Source organism: Diabrotica undecimpunctata, chromosome 6, assembly GCF_040954645.1.
Source record: "Diabrotica undecimpunctata isolate CICGRU chromosome 6, icDiaUnde3, whole genome shotgun sequence".
Classification (NCBI taxonomy): domain Eukaryota; kingdom Metazoa; phylum Arthropoda; class Insecta; order Coleoptera; family Chrysomelidae; genus Diabrotica; species Diabrotica undecimpunctata.
In genome coordinates this window covers 135,303,526-135,326,154 of record NC_092808.1, presented here as the reverse complement: position 1 = coordinate 135,326,154, position 22,629 = coordinate 135,303,526, and the positions used below count along the sequence as shown (strand labels likewise).

The window sequence follows — 22,629 nt, the reverse complement described above, 5'->3', positions numbered from 1 at the left end:
TATTTTATTTTCAGAAAATGGACTTCTGGGTCTCTTTTTCTCTTTTATGGTAGGGTATCTTCTCCAAATAAGCTGTTCTCATTATCTGAGGATGTTGCTCATCATAGACTATTCGAGACATTTTTCTCAAAGTGATCTTGGTTGATGAGTGGGTTTCAACATAATATGATGTACTGGGTTGGGTTTCATAATTGTTTGAAATACGTAGATTATCTAAAAGTAATTAATAATCAATAAAAGTAATTTTGATTAAAAAAAGAAAGTACCTAGCTGGTCCAAGTTCACAAGGCTTAAGTAGAAACATACTATTAGGAAACAAACTCGAGGAATTAGGATTTAAATTCACTGGCTGCAATTCTGCTAAAATGACCGGATCATTGAGTGTTTCTGAAATATTATTGTCTTTCAATACTGATGGTTCCTCTGGAGTACTGTTCTCTTCTTGTAAATTGTGAGTGGCTAAATGAAGTATCAGCTCAGTCCTTTTCATTATTCAAGATTATACTCGAGTTTTAGTTCTTCATTGAAATACAAATCTATTATATTGACAGATTTTACACACACTATTTCACACAAATTTTCAATGCTATTTGAGTTAACAATGACATAAATACTGGTTAAGTGACTATTCAAAAACCATAACGACGTAAATGTGTACTTACGGCTTTAATTATCTAGCAAGTTGCCAGAGATATCAAATTTTCTAGGCGAAAAATGATACAACTGTCCGTTACGCCGAATTTCTCTGAGATTACACCAAAACTTTATTTTATTTTGTCACGATCTACACTTATGTCGTTGTAGAAATATAAACGAAGTGTTCCGTTCGACAGTCTATGAACAACAGTCTATTGAAATTTGCAGCGATTTCGTTCCAAAAATATGACCGAAAGTACATAATTTTGACAACGACGCAACTGCTTCCCAATAAATGTACTACCTTTATGGTATTGTTCCATCCGATAAATAGCACGTTCTGACTTTTTTGACACATTTAACTCAAAACTGCAACAAATTGCACTTACGTCATTGTTGCTCCGGAGAAGCGATATGTCATAAATATCTTGAATATATGAAAATTTTTACCGAGAAAGATCTCCGAAAGAAAAAGGTAATGGTTTAAAGATTATCATCCTTCTTCTTCTGGTTCCTATCCGTTTCGGATGTTGGAAATCATATTGGCAATCATGACCTTGCTGGCTGCGGCTCGAAACAGCTCCGTTGAGGTTTTCTTAAACCATGTTCTTAAATTCCGCAGCCATGATATTCTTCTTCTACCGGGTCCTTTACCTTTGACTTTACCTTGCAATATAGACTGCAGCAGGGAGTAACGGTGCTGATTTCTCATAACGTGTCCCAGATATTGCAATTTTATGCGTTTGATCGTAAACAGAATCTCTGGTTCCTTCTTCATTTTTTCTAGAACTTCCTTGTTCGTGATCCTTGCTGTCCATGATATTTTCAGCATTTTTCTATAAAGCCACATCTCAAATGCTTCCGCCCCGTACAACAACACAGAGAAAACATTATCATCCTATTGTTTATTAATTCATCGCAAATGCCGGTCAGCTTTGACCGGTTGTATCTCAGGAACCACTACTCGTAATTTAACTTTTTTCTTGTATAAGAAACCTCTTGTCAAGTCTTTTCCAACTCCGTTTGCTGAATTTAATTTAAGCTAATAGTTACCGAAATATTCTATTTTTTTATAAGCCACAAAATTGTTTATAACTTTATTTAATTGTTTATAATTGTTTATAATTTAAAACATTCCCGATGCCAGCAATTAAAAATAATTCAATTTCAATTCTATAAAGTACGTTAGATAGGTTAAGTACGTTGTTATAAGTAAAAAAATTGGCAAAATTCTGTAAGGTCTAGTTTTCGTTGTGTAGGATTTTAAAAAAATTCAATTAAAAAAAAATTAGATTGCAAAATTATTACGCGAAAGTTATTAAATCGATTTTAATAAAATTTGGTTTGCTGTTTTATTATAAGTGGTTCAAAACATTGAAAAAGAGAAGGTTTGTGCCCCCCTCTTTTTTTTGTATTTATTGCTATTTTGCAGGAAGAACAATAAATTAAAACATTTTTAACCAGCAGTATCTTATCTTCTTCTTCCTATGCCGTCTTCATTAACGGAGGTTGGTGACCACATTTCTAAAAGTTTCTCTGTCTTTTGCAACGTGGAATAATACGGTCTAATTAGTCATGTTTGTCCAGTCTCGAATATTTCGCAGCCATGACTTCCTCTTTCTACCTATTCCCTTTTTGACATCGACTCTACCCTGCATGATGACCTACAGAAGACTATATTTATCATTTTTCAGTATGTGTCCAAGGTATGCAGTCTTGCGTACTTTTATTGTTCTCAACAATTTTTTGTCTCGACCCATCCTTTTCAGTACTTCCTCATTGGTGACCCTGGCAGTCCATGGAATTCTCAACATTCTCCGGTATATCCAAAGTTCAAAGGCTTCAATATCGTATCTTATAGAAAATTTAATTGCCTCTATTTTATTTTATTACGACTGCTCTATAAAGAATTGTTTTATAGTAATATTCAAGGAAAATAGAAAAAAATCGACGTTTTTAATAATTTTTAAATATTTTAATTTTTTTATGAATGTTCCGAACCTATTTGAGAGGGAGGATAATTCAATTATTATTATTGAATTTATCCCCTAACTATTTCTGCAAAAACCCAAATGCCACGAACGATTATATACAAGGCAAAACATTTAGGTACCCAACATAAAGATGGAAGACGATATCAGATCAGAAGTTTCAAATACATAATATCATATTTACCTAAGTTCAATTTTATTTAACTAAACTAAAGTAACTTTTTGGTCTCTTTTTAATCATATTAAAAACATTTTTTCCCCAATATCGTTTCAGTTAATGGACCTGGCATATTTTGCAGTAATGGTCACTTAATACTAATCACATTAGTCATGTCATTGAATTACAAAAAATAACAGTGTCATGTGTATTTATGTAATTGTAAAATATATCTATCTATTACATATTGCATTAGAGACATCCTGTTGTATTTTATTACAATTAGATTTTCATAATTGCTGCATTTTATCAAGGAATTTGTAAGTAACATTACTATTCTGATTTGTTTTTTAAATCCTTTTAAGTTGAAGAAATTTATTACAAAACCACCGTCAATTGATTTATTGACGGTGGCTTCATAATAATTACTAATTGTTCCGTAAGCTACAGAACAGCCCTTCTAAATTCTTTTCAGTCCTATATAAACTCTTATAATCAATGTAAACATTTTGATCGACAAATCAATAGGATTTATGTTCTAGAAATGGACTGCGGAATAAAATAAGCATAAGGATAAATAACACGTGATTAATGTGCTGACAACTGTCTGATAGTTTGTAAAATCAAATTCAATGAAGAATTTTTTATTTAAATTTTGGTAAATGGGGTTAGAAGGATTACTTGATGTAGTGGTAGCAAATAATAGAAGCAGATGTTGTCTTCTAAGAGCAACAGTTCTTAACATATTTTGGATAGAATCTACTAGTTTTCGGTCAGATTTGGAGGCAGGCATGTAAATAAAGCAGCCGTAATATATTTTGAATCGTATCAGAGCTCTGTAGACGGTAGCTCATTCTCATCAGCACCTCAATAAAAGTGCGAAAAAGTTTTTATTAGGTTGGGTTACTTAGGGCAGTAGACTTTGGTAAGACTTATGTAATGTTTCCAGTTTAGACGAGAATCAAAGAACATTTCCAGAATTTTACGGAAGACCGGGAGAGGTGGCCTTTCTGCTGAATTTAATAACTTTAGATATGTTTGGTGATAAGGATGAACAAAGGTTTTGAATTTTGCTTTAAAACAAGAGATCGACTGAATACTGTAAGAGTTGGCACGAAGTGTTAATATTTTCCCATGGCAATAGATAATAAGATCATCGGCATATTGAACGTAGTGAATAGAATTGGGGAAGTTATTGGATATATCATACGTAGTGAATAGAATTGGGGAAATTATTAGATATATCATTTATAGCAATAATAAAAAGCAGTCAAACTAATAACAGAACCTTGAGGTACTCCGTGAATCTGAAGACAGATTCTAGAGAACTTTCCATTTACATGGGATACTTTAAAGGATCTGGGTTGCAGGAACTTTTCTATGAAGTGAAAAATATTTTCGTTAAGGTTGCAATTACGTAGTTTATTTAATATGGATTTTCTAGACATTTTGTTGTTGGCCGTTGAGTGCTGTTGTAATGTAGTAGTGTAAGTTTACATGTAGCGATAGTAAGAGAAATAGGACGATAAGACTTCGGTAATGAGGAGGGTTGATTCTTTTTCCATATTGAAATAATAGTAGAATTATACGGTCTCACTGGGAATTCCATACAACATTATAAAAATCCAGTCGTTTGCAAATGGAGACATCGGAGAGCTTTTTAAGAAAACGTGTCGGGTATTATCAGGGCCTGCTGCATTGCTTTTACATGAGGATAAGGCTAATTTTAGTTCATAGAGGGTAAAAAGTTTATTGGTGTGTGATGCGAAAAGAGTCAATAAAATTATTTATGACGAGAATATGAGAAGTGACAAGAAAGGAGTTAAACGCAAAATAGGAATTCTTATTTTCAAATTTTTCTTCGAAGGACAGCGTTAGAAATCGAACTTTGTCGTCTATGATAAGATTAGGAACCTTATTACTAGATTTGCGACCCTGTATACGTTTTATTTTGTTCCAGACTTGACTTGGGCAGGTATGAATTGTTAAGGATGAGACGTAATTTTGCCAAGAAGATATTTTGCTTTTTTTATGATATATTTGGCTTTGGTTTTAAGTTTTTTATGAAGTATAAGATTGCCAGGAGGATTGCACAATTTGTTGAGAGCGAATTTGGATTTGCGGATGCATGACAAATTCCACCAAAGAAATGTTTTGTGGGTAAAAGATGATGTTTTTTACCAACATGCTTGTCAGCTGTTATAGTGATACAGTCGGATATTTGTTTAAGGGCAATGCTAGTATCTCAATCAAAAGTTTAAGTTGAGATGATATTTTCCGTTTCAATTGTATATCTTGGCGAGTTAGCAAATTTCAGATTTCAGTAATTGCGGATAGTATATTCCTGATTAGAGTACGAAGAGATTATAATGAAAAAAGATCACTATCGTGCAGATCATTGCAAGTGTTCCAGGAAAGAAAGGGTGCTGATTTAGGGTCTCAGATGCTAAGATCTATAGCGGAGAAGGTATTGGATAATATGTATGTAAGTTAAAGTGTGTATGTGAGGACTTATTTAACAGACAAGAACCAGATACATTTAAAATGTTTTTAACAATTTTACCTCTTCCAAATGTAGGGCTGGATCCCCACATAGTACTATTAGCATTAAAGTCGCCCATAAGTATGAATGGTTGGGGAGGCTGAAAAATTAGATCAACCAACTCTTATTCTTTTAATTTATAGTCGAGAGGATTATATAGACTACATATAGTAAGTTTGGTTGGACACCACGCATTAATTGCTACAGCTTCAAGGTTAGTGGTTAGAGGAAGAAGAGAGGAGTATATATCCCTTGAAGCAAATATCGAAGCATCACCACTGAAAAAAGAGGAAATATCTGTAATCAATTTGTACGCTTCCACTAAAGGGTCAGAATTACCGAAAGTGAAAGAAAAGCAATTAGTTGCGGGAAAATGAGGTGTCAGTTTCAGCATAAAATCTTTGAATGGTAGAGCAAGTTATGTTGCTTATTATTTGATTTTCGGGCACTTGTGATTTGGATTTTTTAGTTTTCTTTTTGGTGCAGATATGGAGGTGGTAGGAAGGTTTTGAGAGTCATCAGTAAAATTTTGCACATTATTAGCGATACTATCAATACGAGGAATGTGCGAGATATGATCAATATATTTTTCATTTGGTTGCGATGAAATAGAACTGGATATATTGGGGCAGGTGTAGACAGTGTGATTCAGCTGCTTACAAATGAAGTATTCCACAAAAAAAAACAAAATTTGTTTAATTTACTAATGAAGCATTCCTATTTGTCTGTCAATATAAATATTCTATGTGGGGTATTTTCATGAACAATGAGAGCCGAAGTTTGTAGGGAGAAGTCCTCCCGTTCCGGAATTATATAAGTTACCCTTTGGAAGCTTATAACGTGAGCATATGCATCATCAGTTTTACCACATCTGACATGAGTGAGAGGCGTAGATGTGATTAATCAATCCAAGATCAGAGTGAGCTTTTTCAACAATAGAACGTGGGATAGAAGGGCTGACGTTAGACACTAAAATTCTTTTTGAAGGGGAGAAAGAAAGAGAGAGAGAGAGAGAGAGAGAGAGAGAGAGAGAGTCTGCGTATAGGGATAACTTAAGAGTTAATTGTAATACTTTGAATCGTTTTTCCAATATTATCAACTTGCTCAGAGGAAGATAGATATATAAAGATCTAATCACAGGAAAGGCGTGACGCAAAATAAACATTTTTTGGCGTAACAATTGTGCTGATTGCCTTACTGTAATTGAAAATAACAGTATTGGGAGCGGAGAACAATATGATAGCTTGATCACATAAAGGAGTAAGGAGTGGAGGAGCTTTTGAGAGAGTAGCAGTTGCATAAAATCGTTCAGTTTTGTTTGTGGCAGGAGATGGGTTTTGAGGTGATGGAATCAGGGGTTACGAAAGATTAATTAAACATATTGCGATTCTGGCCAAAATCGCAACACTTGGAAATATAATAAATATATTTATTTTATAGAGGTTACCAATATTTGCTCGAAAAAAGTTTACTTTAAAATGATTTAATTTAATAAAATAAGCATTCCTCTTCAATTTGGTGCTTACATAAAAGCTTTCTGGGATAAAGAAATTCAATTTTACGATAACTGTTGTGAAACTTCTTGAAATTTTTAGTGCTGAATATAAATATGTTATATTCTCAAGCGAAATTAAAGTTTTTTTGTGCATTTTTAGAAAAGTTATTAGTAATTTTCAAAAAATCGACTTTTAAAGATATTTTTGCAATAATTCAGCTACAAATTAAAAACAAATAACTTTACCAACTCTTATTTTAAAGGATTTTCTATGCTTTTTGTGTCACTGTTCCACATAATTTACCGGTCATCACTGTTAATACTTACAATATAATTGTGATATAAATTGTTTATAAGTAAAAAAATAACGTTTAATCTACTGCATATTTTGTTTATTATATAGATTTATCACCAAATTTATCAAAAGTAGATGTTGGATATTAATTTCCCAGGTCTATGTCTATGACACACAAGGTCTTAATAATTAGGAATGAGATTATTAAAAAGTATAAACGTTTAAACGAAATCTTTCTTTAACAAAACCTTTTTGATTAGATCCAATTACGACGATGCTAATTGAATAAATGAGAAAATTATGGAGAATAATGATTAACTGAAAATGTACACAACAAAACTGGAAGCGCACGTCAATGGAGAAACTTGGATAAGGAAACTAACAAGAGCAATGTCCTTGAGAAATCTTCGAGAAGAAAAAAATAATACAACAGTACACGAAAAGTGCAAGGAGGTATTACCAGTAACGACTAATTTCATTGTCAAATAACATCGTAATCGTTTGATCATGGCAAACGTTGACAAACGAATTTTATTAACAATTACCAATTTCTCCTCATTAGAAATTCATAATGTCACGGGCAAAAATGATAGAAACGGAAATAACAGTACCTTCATGAAAGAGAAATGTGTGTGTTTAAAATATTTTGTCGATAAAGATTATGCAACAGCAATAAAGTTTAGATTCGGTATTGAATAATCTCCATTGTTAGGCTATTCATCATTTCGTTAATATTTATCGCCATTAGAAAAAATATATGTTGGTACCTTTTTGTTTTGTTTATTTAGATTAGTGATTTTGGAAGCTAAAAATGATGTCATTATAATTTTCAAAAGTTACGTAATTATCAGAAAATTTATTCAATATTGGCTCGTAATGTTTTATATTAAGTATATTTTCTTTTGGTTATATTATTATAATTTTAATAATGAATTTGTTGCTTGTTCATAATTTTTTTAAGTCACTTTTAAGGCGCAAAAAACGGTATTTTTTGACTATTTTTATTTTTATTGTATTAGATTAATATCTTACGGTAAAATGAGCACAATGTTGAATGAAAGTACTTAAAACACGCTTTAATTTGAGCTGTGTTGCATTAAATTTGACCCAAAAGTTTATGCAAAATTAACGATTGAAAGTCCAAAATTGTAAATTTTTCGCAATTTTTAATTTTTGTAATAATTTTTGTATTCATCTATCTAAAAATTCTTTTTTTATGCAAAAAGAATTCTGTTGTAGCTCTTTTAATTACAAATCGAATGAGACTTCCTAAGATCCGATCGGTCAATTTCTTTTCGAGATAGGTTTAATTATTGTTTATAAACATTCTTAAATTTTACAGGGCCTGAACTTTTTTTCTAAAAGAGATAGAGATCTAATTTTAGACGGATTTTATTGTTGGATTTTAGACATGTGATCATCATTTAGCCCAATGTTGGGATGTACTACTGACATAAATTCTCTTCTTTTTTTTCTCTAAAGTTTGAACTCTTTTCATTTTTTCTAATAAAAAGTTAAAGTTCGTGTGACCTTCCAGCTAAAGTCTAGCTAAGGTCTCCAACATAACTTAACGACCACTTACGTAGCTGGGACTGACGACTTCGCTAAGCAAGCCAAGCAAATGTTGCAGCGATATAATTATAAAATATCAAAAATAAGAAAATAATAAAAGATCAGGTGGCATCTGTTTTGGGTTAGGTAAATCGTATATGATTCTAGTTTCTTTCTTTAATCGCTTTAAAATATTATTAGAAATGAAAAAAATAATGACAAAGTTCAATGTTTTTTCTTTTTCTCGTTGCTACATCTCAGCAGCTATACATTTTAGAAAAAACTTGTAACGACAAAAAAGATTTAAAATTAAATTTCCGATAAGACAAAATCAACTGCAAATTGAAAATATAATAATTATTATTGCAAAATTAGCAAAGATAATGTAAAAAGGGCCTAAAATCAATGGTTTTTCAATAATTTTTTTCAGGTTTTTAGAAGCCACATAGAACTTTCAAAATTTACCCGGTAAATATATAAAATATACAAAACCACTATACAAAATTTCTGTACAATCGATTAAGCAGTCTTTGCAAAATAATGTTGCAATCTAAATTTTTGAAAAAAAGTTATTAATTTTCAAATTTATGCAGAGCCACCAAAAAAGTTTTAAATACATTAAAGCTTTTTTGCATATAAAAAAGTATTCAAGCTTTCAAATAAAAATCAAATCATTGAAATCAGTTAACTAAGAGAACCTAAGGTTTTTTTTAAACAACTGTACAATTTTTAAGCTAATAAACAAATACACTTTTTTAATTTTCAATTAACTTTTTTTTTCTAAACTTAAGTCGAAAGTTCAGAAAAAGACGCGCATTTTAAAAGAAAAACATTAAGATTGGTCAATTAGTTCCGAAGTTATGATAAAAAAAAAACTTAACAAGTAATTGATCGGGGATTTTTTAAATTAATTTTTTATTAAAGTTTACTTATAAAATTATAATTTAATTAAAATTAATATGCACATTTAGATTAACTATTCAAAAAAATACTACAGTTATCATTGATATTGTAACCTTAACGAACGAACAAATAATTTTAGGCTTTTAAAAGTATAATATTTGAATGTTCTAACTCACGGGACCCCAGTTTAAAAAAAAATCACAATTGGTCAAATGCCAGTTTTTTGTACCATCCAATCGTTTTCCGTTCACTGACATAATATGACAATATCTGATCTTTTGCGACCAATCCCTGACATGTATTTGTTATACTGCACAATAGCATTCGGCTTTTCGATCATCTGTCTTCTCTTGTTCTGTAGACTAATCATTTCACCGCTAAATTTGTAGAAATAAAATATATTTCTCTCTTGTCACACCACTTTCCTATTGCGACTCCGTCAGCATATTTAGTTATAACTCCCTCTTTAGTCAATTTTGTGTTTATAACATCTGTCGGGTTTCCTTTTCTGTTTAATCTAAACGTTCCTATTATGTAAGTTTTTTTATCAGAAGTTCTTTACTGAGAAGAAAGCTGTTATAACAACTGTCCATAAAAAATCCTACATGAGCGACATGCCCCATGTCTCCCTGCATATCTTTCTCTGCTCCACTGTATATTCTTAATTTTAATGTAAGTTCATCTATTCATAATGTAAGTTTAATTAAATATTGTTTTGATTTAATTTAAGTTTAAAACAAGTATGCCACCAATTCGACACTGCGATGAAGGACAAGTAGCACAGATTGTAATTTTGTACGAGGAACGATATGCACAAAAAGATATCGCACGACGTCTCAGGAGAAATCAATCTACAGGTTTAAATACTTTAAAAAGGTACCGCGCAACAGGAAATTTTGTACGAAGGCCTGGTCAAGGACGCCCAAGGTGCACAACCGCAATTGATGACCGTTTTTTGGTTTTTAATTCTACACGAAATGGTTCATTGACATCGATGCACCACAAAAATGAGCTATTAAATGTTAGATAAGTTAATGTGAGTTGAGAAACAGTTAGACGAAGATTAAAAGAAGCAAACTTAAAACCCAGACGCCCCTCCAAAGTTTCACGTCTTCTCCAAAATCATAAAGCTCGTCGTTTAGAATTTGCAAGAACACATATTTAGTGTAATGTCTACAACTGGAAAAATGTTCTTTTTACTGATGAGACCAGAATCCTATTATGGAAGCCAGATGGTCAAAACCACGTCTACAGAATAGTTGAAGAACGATTCGCCAGCTGCAATCTCGCCTAGACCATTAGTTTTGGAGGCGGTGACATAATTCTTTGGGAAGGTATTAGTTGTGAGGTACTCACCGCACTTGTGGAAGTAATTGGACGGATTACTGGTGACTTTTACTTTTAAAACATCCCGCAAGATCATATTTTGCCATATGTTGGTCACATTGGATATGAAAGATTCATGTTAATGCACGATGATCCTCGACCACATGCTGCTGCCAGAGTGAGTAATTATCTTGATGAGGTCAAAATTCGAAGATTGGATGGGCCACCGTTTAGCCTGGATTTAAATCCAATAAAGCACATGTGGGATCACTTAAAACGCCGCATACGATAACGAAATCCCTTTCCAAATACGATAGACCAACTTCGGCTTGCTGCACAGGATAAATGGAATGCAATTTCCCAAGGATATGTCCAAAATTTACTTGCAAGCATGCCGAGAAGGATGCAAGCAGTAATAAGAGCTAGAGGGGGAAATACTCGTTACTGCTCATTAATTTCTTTCAGGTAAAAAGGCTTATTTAAGCAATTTAAATTAGCATTTCAGTTTAGAGTAAAAGAACCTTATTTACCTAATATTAAGCATTCATTTTTTTCGCAACTTTCTCTGCATAAAAACTTAAAATTGTTCATTAAACATGGTTAAAATAAACTCTATTTCACTATAAACGACTGGATTGACCAGAATTTATTTTGAAAAAACAAAAATTAGAAAATTCCAAAATATTCGATATTTTTGTCCATGAGTGTAATATTGTCTAAATGCTAAGCGCCTTCGCCAAAGAACCAATGACTCATCTAAGGAAAGCTATTTATATGGATAATAAATTTGGTCAATAGAAAAAAAAATGTTAATTGAAAATTGAATAATTTATTGTATTTGTTTATTAGCTTAATAATTGTACAGTTGTTTAAAAAAATTTCTAGGTTCTCCTATTCAAATGATTTCAATGATTCGACTTTTATTTGACAGCTTAAATACTATTTTATACGTTAAAGCTTTCATGTATTTAAAACTTTTTTGTTGGATCTGCATAAGTTTGAAAATTAACTTTTTTTCAAAAATTTAGATTGCAAAATTATTTTGCAAAAACTACATGACTGATTGTTTTGAAATTTTGTATAGTGATTTTTTATATTTTATAGATTTTCTACGTGAATTTTGAGAGTTCCATGTGGTTCCTAAGCATCTGAAAAACATTATTGAAACAACATTGATTTTTCACATTTATTAATTTTTTTTTAATTTGCAATCAATTTCGTTACCAAATTTTTCTAAAATGTATAGCTGCACAAGAAATATCCACGACAAAGAGAAAAAACATTGAATTTTTCTCATTTTTTTACAAATTGTTTAATAAAAAAATTGAGCTCACCTTTTGAAGTGTACTCATAGGTAAATTGTTATTTCTAATAATATTTCAAAGTGATTGAAGTAAAAAACTAGGATCACATACGATTCACCCAGAAGAGTTACCGCCTGGACTATAACTGAAGAATTTCGATTGAAATATTATAGCCACAAGCTAAATATAATAACAACTAACCTCATAAGCGGTAGATAAAAGCCTTTTTGGTAATAATTAGATAGTTTAACGTTTTTAATTTGTTAATACAGCTGTTAGTTTAAATAAAAAATAGCTTTTACATAATTAGTAATATTAAGTAATAATGTAATTAGTGTTTAAAATATTGCACAAGAGTAAAGAAATGCAGATATACTTTTGGGGTTACCTAGATTTACTATGTACCATTATCTCAAGATACTCCATGTAAATTATGGTATTTTTGCTATCAAAACTCTTTATTAGTCGGTCAACGAATTTTTAATTTTTTTTGTATTTCATTTTACCTGGTAATGTATATAAGTTTCATATTGTTTCAGATTTGTTGCCTTTTACTTCTATGGCTGAGCAAAAACAATATAAATATAAAATATAAAATACTTTGTCCATTTTGTTTCCAGCTTTTTCTCCCTATTCTTCTCTGTCAAAGTCCATTGTTTTTGTCAAAAGCACAGTCCTTATTTTTATTTCATTTTCTCTATTTCTTCCAGTTCTTCCATAAATTAATTCATATTTGACTTATTTGTCGCTTTTGTCTCATATTTATGATCTGGAATATCCATCGATTTCTCAGTCTTCAATTTCTTCAGTTACTATAGTTTTGTATTCCATTATGTGTATTTTTATTCCCCCTTGTACATTTTCTTGATGTGTACATACAAAATTAGTTTCCTTTGTAAATTATTGATATTTTCTGTTTCGGATTCTTTTTAATTTTCTCAATTCTTACTCTCTTTAGTTTTTTGTTGCTGTTTTTCTCAACTACCTGACATCTGCTGTGTTTAGTTCGTTGTGTTCACTTACGTTATACTCGCATACATTTTATTAAAAAATATATCACGAGAGAGTTATGAACACTATAATATACATACATAAACATCCAAAACATACAAAAATATACAAAACATACAAAAAACTTAGGAAGAAGAAGACATTAACCAACTATGGCAAATACACGAGATATGGTGTTACGGAAATAGGTTGAAATATTGGGTAAAACCAAGTCAGAAAAAAGAAATCATTGGTTTCATCATGAGTGCGAAATGGCCACAAATAGAAAGAACGCAGCATATCAAAAAAACCCTAGACGCAGGTTATACACGGAGAAAGTATTCAACGACGTAAGAAGAGGGAATGCGAACAGAACACTCTCAATGAGATACAAAGTTTATTCGATAAAAATGAAACGAGGGAATACTACAAATCCTTAAATAATAGCCGTCGAGAATTTAAAACAAGATTAAAAATTTTTAAATACACTAACGGTAAAATTCTACATGATAAAAACTCTTTATTATTGCCTTGGAAAAAGCAATCAGACAATTAAATATTAGAATGAATGGAACTATTTTTAATAGACCGACGAAAATTCTCGCATTCGCTGACGATATAGTTATAGTGGGCAGAAGTATGAGAGACTTGGTGCAGTGTTTTACAATGCTTGCGGACGCGGCAAGTGAATTAGGACTTGTGGTAAAAGAAGTAAAAACCAAATATATGTTGATTTTTAAAAGCCTCGAAATATCCAACAGAGAATTCTAATTAACAACCATACCTTTGAGCAAGTTAAAGAATTCACATATCTTGGATCGCTAGTAAACGCAACAAATACGACAAGCGACGAAATAAAAAGACGCATAGCAATAGCAAACAGAACTGTTCACGGTCTCCAGAAACATTTAAAAAATAAAAATATAAAACGTGCAGTAAAGTTCAATATATACAAGACCTTAATAAGACCGGTTTGGATATATGGGGCAGAAACGTGGACCTTATCTCAAAATGATGGAAGACTTCTTGGTCTTTTTGAGAGAAAAATTCTTAGAAAGATTTTTGGGGCCGTAAATGAAAATGGGCTATGGCGTCGAAGATACAACTTTGAACTATATCAGTTATACACCGATCCAGATATTGTGAAATTCGTTAAAGTGAAGAGACTTAGATGAACTGGACACATTGCTAGGATGTCAGATCACGAATATAGGAAGAGATTAACATTTTCAAAACCAGAGAGCACAAGAAGCAGAGAACGACCACGAAGGAGATGGATTGATGATGTGGAAGAAGACCTACAGATTCTAAGGGTCAGAGGATGGAGGGAAGTTGCCAGGAACCGACAGGAGTGGCGACTTCTTTGTGAGCAGGCCAAGATCCACAACGGATTGTCGAGCCACTTATAATGATGATGATGAAAATACTGTTTATTTCTTATTCCATGATAGAAACGTCGATAATTTTATCCATTACTTTCCTGTAAAATATATTGCCAATGTCTTCAAATATAAGTTATTCCCTTCACAATTTGGCTACTATCTTATTGTTAAACAGCTGCTAGAAAATAATACATACAAGACAAATCTCAAATTTCATAATTATCAATCATTGTATTCTTTTCGTTGCCTTTTTTAAATCATTTTTGTGATTATATGTATATTATATATAATTCACAATATTCTCATGCTCTCAACGGCACTGATTTAAGTCTTTTTTCACATGTGTTGTTAATGCTAACGAGTTTTATTATCGATCCAGGTGTTGGATGTGTTTATTTTATCAGGATTTTAAAATATAACAATACATCTCGCTTAACTTGCAAGTGTCTGTCTTATAACTAATTGACTTTTTGTTTTTGTTTATGTGATACATTTTGGAAAGTAGTCTTTTTTATAGTTTTCTATATCCAAGACCTTAATATCTCTGTTTTGCAATCACTTTTATGTTGCGTTATTCTTTGTTTTAATCACTGCAATGTTTGCCCCATGTACTACCCATCACATTCGAGACAAGAAGGTTGGTAAATGAGATGACTCTGATTTAGAAGTGATGTCTGGTCTTTACGCTTCGAGAATAAGCTATATTTGGATATGCTGTGATATTTAGCTATTTTGATTATGGGAATTCCACTCAGCATCTTGATTATATTGTTAGTTAAGCCATTTACATAAGCCATACTTTTTGTAAATGTTTATACATGTTCTTATCACCTTAGTATCTAAGAAAGGAACACTATGTTTTTGCTCTACCACAACAGTAAATTGTAGGTGTTTGTGAAATCTATTGAAGATATCCAGTGTAGTTTGAATACTGTCTTCGGAGACGCACTTTTAACAGCATCCACATAGTTGTATATGAACGGTAACTTGAAGGGTATTTGTGGAGTTACTATATTGAATAGATGATCTTAAATTTTTGTTTCCTAAGGCATGACATTTCTCTTGAAATCTTGATTTTATTTTTAGAAAAAGCTTAAATCGGTTAGAAAAACTAATATCTAATCCCTATATTTTTCTATAGGAAACAAATTCACTATTTGTTATTTGGTTAAAGTTATTAAAGAAGAAAAGTTTTTTAGTTATCTTTAATATACCTACGTATGTTTTAGCATTAATATGGTTAATATTATTAGTACTAATATTTACATGCATGTTGGCCAAAATTAGCTGAAGCAAAGCCATAGGGAGAATTTTGCTGCTGCCCATTGATGAAGAATGACCTACTAGTTCTGCTCTGTTGTCCGTACACGTCTTGTAGCCATCGAAGGATATTTTGTACCATCTGGTCTGCATTGTTATTTTTATTATTATTCAGTTGTCGTGATGTTCGTATACCTAAAACAGAAAAAATAAAATTATTAACAAGGAGATAATAACATAATAAATGTTGAATAAAAACTAGCTTACAGCTTCTAAATGATTTCTCTTGAACAAAAGTAGTATCTAAAAGTTACGTTGTAGAATTTAATGCTTAGTCACAACAAAAACCCTAAAACAAGGATTTAAGATTAATTTATTTTTTTATAATTTTCTCGGAAGCGAAAGTAAAAATTCTGATAAATAGAGTTCTATGAATAAAAGTTCTCCCAGATAAATATTAACGCCGAATTCAAATTTGTTAGTTTTTTTATTTTTCTTGCATTATTCCTCAGACGAACAGACGGGATAAAGAAAACTAAAGTACGTATATTTTCTAACATATATTATTTCGATCCAAAAATATTGGTGTGATATTTAGTGTTCTAAACATTAAAACAAAAAATCGTTAATATTACGACGCAGGTGATGCAAACCCTGTTAGGATCGAATCTCTCATCTAAACCAATATTCTGTCCTATAATGTCTATAGGATTCAGACAGTATTGTTTTGTAAATAGTTTCAATCAAATGTTCAAACCAAGTAATTTATTAGAAAATACCAGAAAGAAATTAGGTATCCGCTGTCAATCTAAATTTTTGTGATTGCTCTACTATCCAAACTTAAAATCATGCGACACTTCTTCGTTCTAATTATTTGTAGCCTTTACAACTTTATTACCCGAATAAAAGAAAGGCTGTAGGGGGGAAAGGGAGAATAGCAGCAGTGAAAAGTAATATAGTAAGAATAAAGTTGGGAACGAAATTTTCCAACACCTTTAAGACAACAAAGAAGATGCCGCAGGGATGCTCCACATCGCCTACGCTTTTTAAAATATTTTTTAGAAGAGACTCTTAAACCTCAGAAGAGGAATGTGCAGGAATTGTATTCCCAGTAAAGATGGTGATTTATACACATTAAACTTTGCAAATGATCAAGTGGTCATGGCACAAGATGAGTAGGACTTAGGTTTATTTAAAAAAAGTTATTAAAAGAAAATCGACTGAGTCAAACAAGAACGTGTATCAAGCAATTTAATCTGATCTATGGGAGAGTCACATCACATGAGGCAGACCCGGGAGATCGCGGAGGGATGAAGTGAACGAGCTACTGGAAAGACGGGACTTAAAGGACGAATAATGGCAAGAGCGTGAGAGATAGATGGCGACAAGGATTAAGAATAGGAATACAGGTGTAGACACCTTCGACCAAATCTGTTCTAATATGAGTTCTAGCAGAAAAACACGGAGATGGTCATTATGCGTATTCTATGGAATGATAAATATTGCCAGCATAAACTCATACGTTATTTATACTTTTAATATGTTAAAAAAAGGGAAAAACCTATCTCTAGATATCAATATATGATTGAGCTAAGCCTTTTTCTTGCAGACAGATGCTAAACAAATAGAACACCGCAAGTTTACGTCAAAATATTCGCCAGTACAGAGCTGAAATCCTCAACATAACTAAAGAAGATGATGCAAATATGACCCAGGAAAAGAAGAGAAAGACTTGTTTGTTTCTGTTGCCCAAGTAAAAAAGGCGCTTGACCACCAACTAGTGCAAGGAGTGCAAAAAGCCAATTTGTGGAGAACACCGAGGACATATTTGTACCCTATGTTCCTAAAAATACCTAAATATGTTTGTTTTATAATTTTATGCTTTTATTTTTATACTGAGAATCTTAATTTTTTTTTTCTAGATAACGAATAAAAAATTCAAAATAAAAAAATATAAGCTTTTTTCTATGGAGTAGTAAAATTTACGATAGAATCTATTTACGGTTGGCAAAAAAGGTTCCGTATTCTAGGGATAAATATCATATTTTTATTCTTTCTTCTATTCCCGTTTGTACATTGCTCTCTTTTCATATTTCATTAAATCTCACTTTACAAACATCATCTAGTGGTCGCTTCCTACATTAGATGTCGGCAGATGTTTGTTTATGGTATATTACTCTATTTAAGGGCCATCGCAGACTGTTGACTTTTTATCGGCCGATAGTGTGGTCGGCTTCTTAATCAGTACGGAGAGGTATGCATATTATGCGCACATTACACCGATTCAGTATCCTCCGATAAAAAAGTTTGATGAACTTCCCGATTTCCTTCAAACTATACTGTCGGCCAACTATCTGTCATAGGCATTGAAAGTCTTTGGTATTCTCCTTCGCTAAAGTTGGTCCAATTAGCATGACTAGTTCATTGAAACTTATCCGATAAAAGGCGAAAACCTTTTTTGTTTAATCAACTAATTTAGAATGCATTATGTATAATTTTATAAATATAAATTTATAATTATCACTGCGAATTGAATGCACCCAATACTCTCGGAATTTCTTCTTGATTTTCGTTGAACTTTATTACTAAATCGTTCGAGGTTGGCTCTTCAGCAACCCGACTGTTTAGTTGGCTCGGTGTGCGCACTAACAGTCCAAACTGACTAAACTATCGGCCGATAAAAAGTCTGCAGTCTGCGGGGCTCCTAAACTCTGTCACTGATTTGTATCGTTTGGTATTTTCAAATGTATATTTCTGTTGAGACTTGTGGTTAAGAAACGCGTTGTTTATTAGAGAGTTATTGCAAAGTTAACATTGCCTGCGTTGCACTATTTACACCGCGCTATGTCGACAGTTTTGACATACGGCTGACACATCAAAAATAGAGATATTGCTTGAGCTTATGCATACTTTGTTGCGTTACTTACGTTGTTTATGTTTTATTTACATTTGTTCACAAAATATTGAAAATGATAGAGTTCATCATTTTAAATAACATTGTGTATGAACATGTATTACATCCACAAAATCAAGAATTTAATTTAGAAAACATGTTGAAAGCAGATGTAAAAATATATTTTAGGTTTAGAAGACAAGATATTCCTACATTTGCAATTGTTTTACGCCTACTAAATTTTATTCATACCAATACTAGAAACTCTGTTAGTGGTAAATGCATTTGCATTCCACATTACTTTTGAAATTATGCCCTTATATTTTTGTTTTTAGGAGTGATGAGAAGGCTCGCATATCCCAGCAGGCTTAAAGATCTTCAGCTTTTATTCAATTTGTCACCTCAATCATTATCTCAAATTATTAATTATATTGTTGCATTATGCTACTGACTGATGAACTCATTTTAGAAAATTATTACAAATAAACTTTGTTTAAATGAAAGACAAACAACATACATAACCTAAGAAAGAAAATAGCGCAACGAATTCCGCACAGCGTAACGGCTCCCCTAATAACGGCAGGCCGTATTTTCAATAACGCAGCGTAAGCCAAATATCACATCTGCGCATGCTCTACTGTCAAAATAACGCGTGCTGTGATACAGCAAGTGCAAAATTGACTCTGCAATATCTCTCTATTGTTAGCTCGTTTGTTTTGCGGAATTCCACAATTCTTTTCTCGTTTTTCGTGGGGTTTTCTCCCCGTAGTTTCTCCAAAACTACGGGGGTTTTTCCCATTAATTTTCTTTTCTCGTTCTCATTATATTTTGTTGCCAAATGTGTCATTGATATCTCCCAATAATACTACTAAATACTACTACTAAACCAAATTTATCTTAAAGATGCAGTAGCAGTAAACAAACCAACACACGTTATCAACATTATGAATATTACGAGGAGCACTCCCAAATCATGATTTACAATGTATAAACGTACATAATATCCACCTCATAAACTATATAAATAGACATCGTATACGAAACTCAGCATACCATATCATTTAGTAGTCCTTGTACGCGGAAGAATTGCTATAACTCAATTGGACCACTGTTGTTCTAGTGATAATATTTTAGCCAGGGCGTGCGTCAGGGAATTACAGTGCTTGAATTTATTCATTTATATTTATAATAAATGTTATCATTTATATTTTATGATCAGAAGAATAACAAAGATAAAATTAAATTAATAAATGTTAGAATGAGGTTTTCCAACAACATAATATGCGAATTCGTTATTGTAATGCATTGAATTAATAAAATTAAATTAAATATGTAAAAATTGTTTTAAAATTAAATGTAATATCTAATGGCGGTTTCCCACCAAACGGACAAAATAAAAACAAAACACAAACTCGTATCCAATAAAACAAAATAGCAACTTTTCACAAACTTTACTAAAGAGTGGCGTGTTTTGAAACAGTTCGTTTTGTTTTTCGAGTCCCGAGTTTTTGAAACTCGAGTCTGTTTAGTGGAAACGGTCAGTTGTGTTTATTAATGGACTATCTCACCTCTGACGTTACCATGGGCGGGGCTTCGAAAACCTTTCTAAACATTTCTACACTAAATACAAGATAGAGCAGCAGTAAGTATAAATAAACCGTCAACAGTATGATTGTTACGAGGGGCACTCCCACATCATGATTTTAACGATGTATAAACCTACATTTTCCTGTATTATGAAATACATATGAAAATATGAAGTAGACATCGTAGCATAAGTCGTTCACAGGAATAACAGAACTGTAAATAACTGAATAAACATGTTAGAATGAGGTTTTCCAACAACATAATAACGTGAATCCGTTATTGTAATGCACGGAATTAAAATACAATTACAATAAATGTGTAAAAATGTTTTAAAATTAAACGTAATATTTAAGGTTGAAACGGAGTTGCCACTCGTGAACTGAGCTCTTAATGGCACTCCATTCGTTTTTTTAAGGAAAACGAAATTTCAAAGCAAAAACCTATGCAAAGGTCAGAAAAATCTTGTCAAAAATAAAAACATTCAACATATCTGAGTAATAAATAAAACAAAAAACTCAAAGTGTAACTTAGGTAATATTTTACTCAGAATCTACCTCAAGTGCCTGTGAATACCTTCTTTTTTCTTTACCCATTTCATCTACAATATGCTTACAATAGTGTATTTTTTTATGTTTATTCACAATAGTCAAAAGCTCGACTTTTAGAACTGAATTGTCAAAACTTTTGATCGCAGCCACTTTTGAATATCCGCTTTCTTCAACTCGGTTGTCGATATTTATTAAACGGGGAGTATATAACGAATATATTAAGATATAAAAAAACATAGCGACTACCAAAATGGCACTACACATGGGGATAAATGTCTTGCATTTACTATAGTAGTTAATTTCCAGTTCAAAAGTAAATTAAAAATCGCTTTATTTTTAGGTAAAGGAAATAGGTTGATCATTTGTCACATTGGTAGTGAGGACGGGTTTGTTCTTGATGCCTTATGGGCTTTTGAGTCAAAAAAATCTGGCGACTATCATGAAGAGATGATTGGCGAGCCATTTGAAAAGTGGTTCTTTTCGATATTAGAAAAATTAAACAAAAATTCAGTTATTGTTTTAGACAATGCACCGTACCACTCAAGAAGAGTGGAAAAAATACCGACAACCGCGTCGAAGAAAGCGGACATTCAAAATCGATCAAAAAATATAAATTTTGACAACTCGCTTCTAAAAGTCGAGCTTTTGGCTATTGTAAATAACCATAAAAAAGAATATACTAAGTATATTGTAGATGAAATAGCTAAAGAAAAAAATCAAATAGTATTGAGACTTCCGCCATACCACTGCGAGCTTAATCCGATTGAGTTAATTTGGGCAGACTTAAAAAATTATATTGCAGAGAAGAATACTACGTTTAAATTTTCAGATATGAAAAATCTTTTTCATGAAGGAATTACGCGTATTACATCTGCCAAATGGCAAAAATGTATACAGCATGTTCAGCAAAAAGTCGAACAAAAGATGTGGGATCTTGACAATATCATTGAGACTCAAGTTGAACCACTGATAATTAACGTAGTTAATGAGAGCAGCACGTCAGACTCTGATTATGAATAAAATATTAATTTACACTGTGAGTTTTTTGTTTTATTTATTAGTCAGATATGTAGAATGTTTGACGAATGATTTTCTCGGACATTTGCATAGGTTTTTGTTTGAAACTTCGTTTTCCTTAAAAAACGAATGGGGTGCGATTAAGAGCTCAGTTCATGACTGGCAGCGCCGTTTAAACCGGAAGCTCTTAGATATTAATACTCATAATTTCAACGCAATTTAAGAAGTTTTTACTTCTGGCGGCACTTCTTCAAGTGCACCTTATTTTTTTTTTTAATACAAAATTTACATTTATGAAAACATTTTAAGTTAAGGTATATCTGTATTCAAATTTACGAAATTTATGTAAAATGAGATTTCAATTTCTGGTAACATTTGTAATCTGGATCACGTGAGTTTTATTGTTTTTCAAATAAAAACTGAAAACATAATAATAAGTTACTTCTTTTGAGGCGAACTAACACACAATTTACTTTAAAAAATAAGTGTATTTGATGTTTCGATTTCGATCGTTTAAGTGTCAAAACAACGTTGCAATTACTGCTTTATTATTTTTGTCAAACCATAAGTTTCTTTTTATTTTACAGTAGTGAAGCTAATTTTGAATTTCCTTGAAAATAATACTAACATTGTATATTTTATCTTCGTTGTTCATAGTAAACAAATCTTTAATTGTACATACTGTTTTATTAATTTGATAGGAAATATGAAAGCAAAACCGCACGCCTATGGAGTCTTACGTAGCATAGCCT

The 22,629-nt window shown here is 31.8% G+C and overlaps 1 protein-coding gene across 4 annotated transcripts in view; it reads right to left on the bottom strand.

The window, feature by feature from the left end:
* Positions 1–22,629, bottom strand: part of LOC140443945 (uncharacterized) — a 119,501-nt gene that overhangs the window by 24,382 nt on the left and 72,490 nt on the right. For 3 of the 4 annotated variants that reach the window (XM_072535471.1, XM_072535469.1, XM_072535470.1), the window contains exon 3: positions 15,839–16,027. In XM_072535471.1, coding sequence (XP_072391572.1) covers positions 15,839–16,027 — 189 coding nt within the window. The remainder of the gene's footprint in view (positions 1–15,838; positions 16,028–22,629) is intronic. The other variant, XM_072535472.1, reaches the window with a different exon arrangement.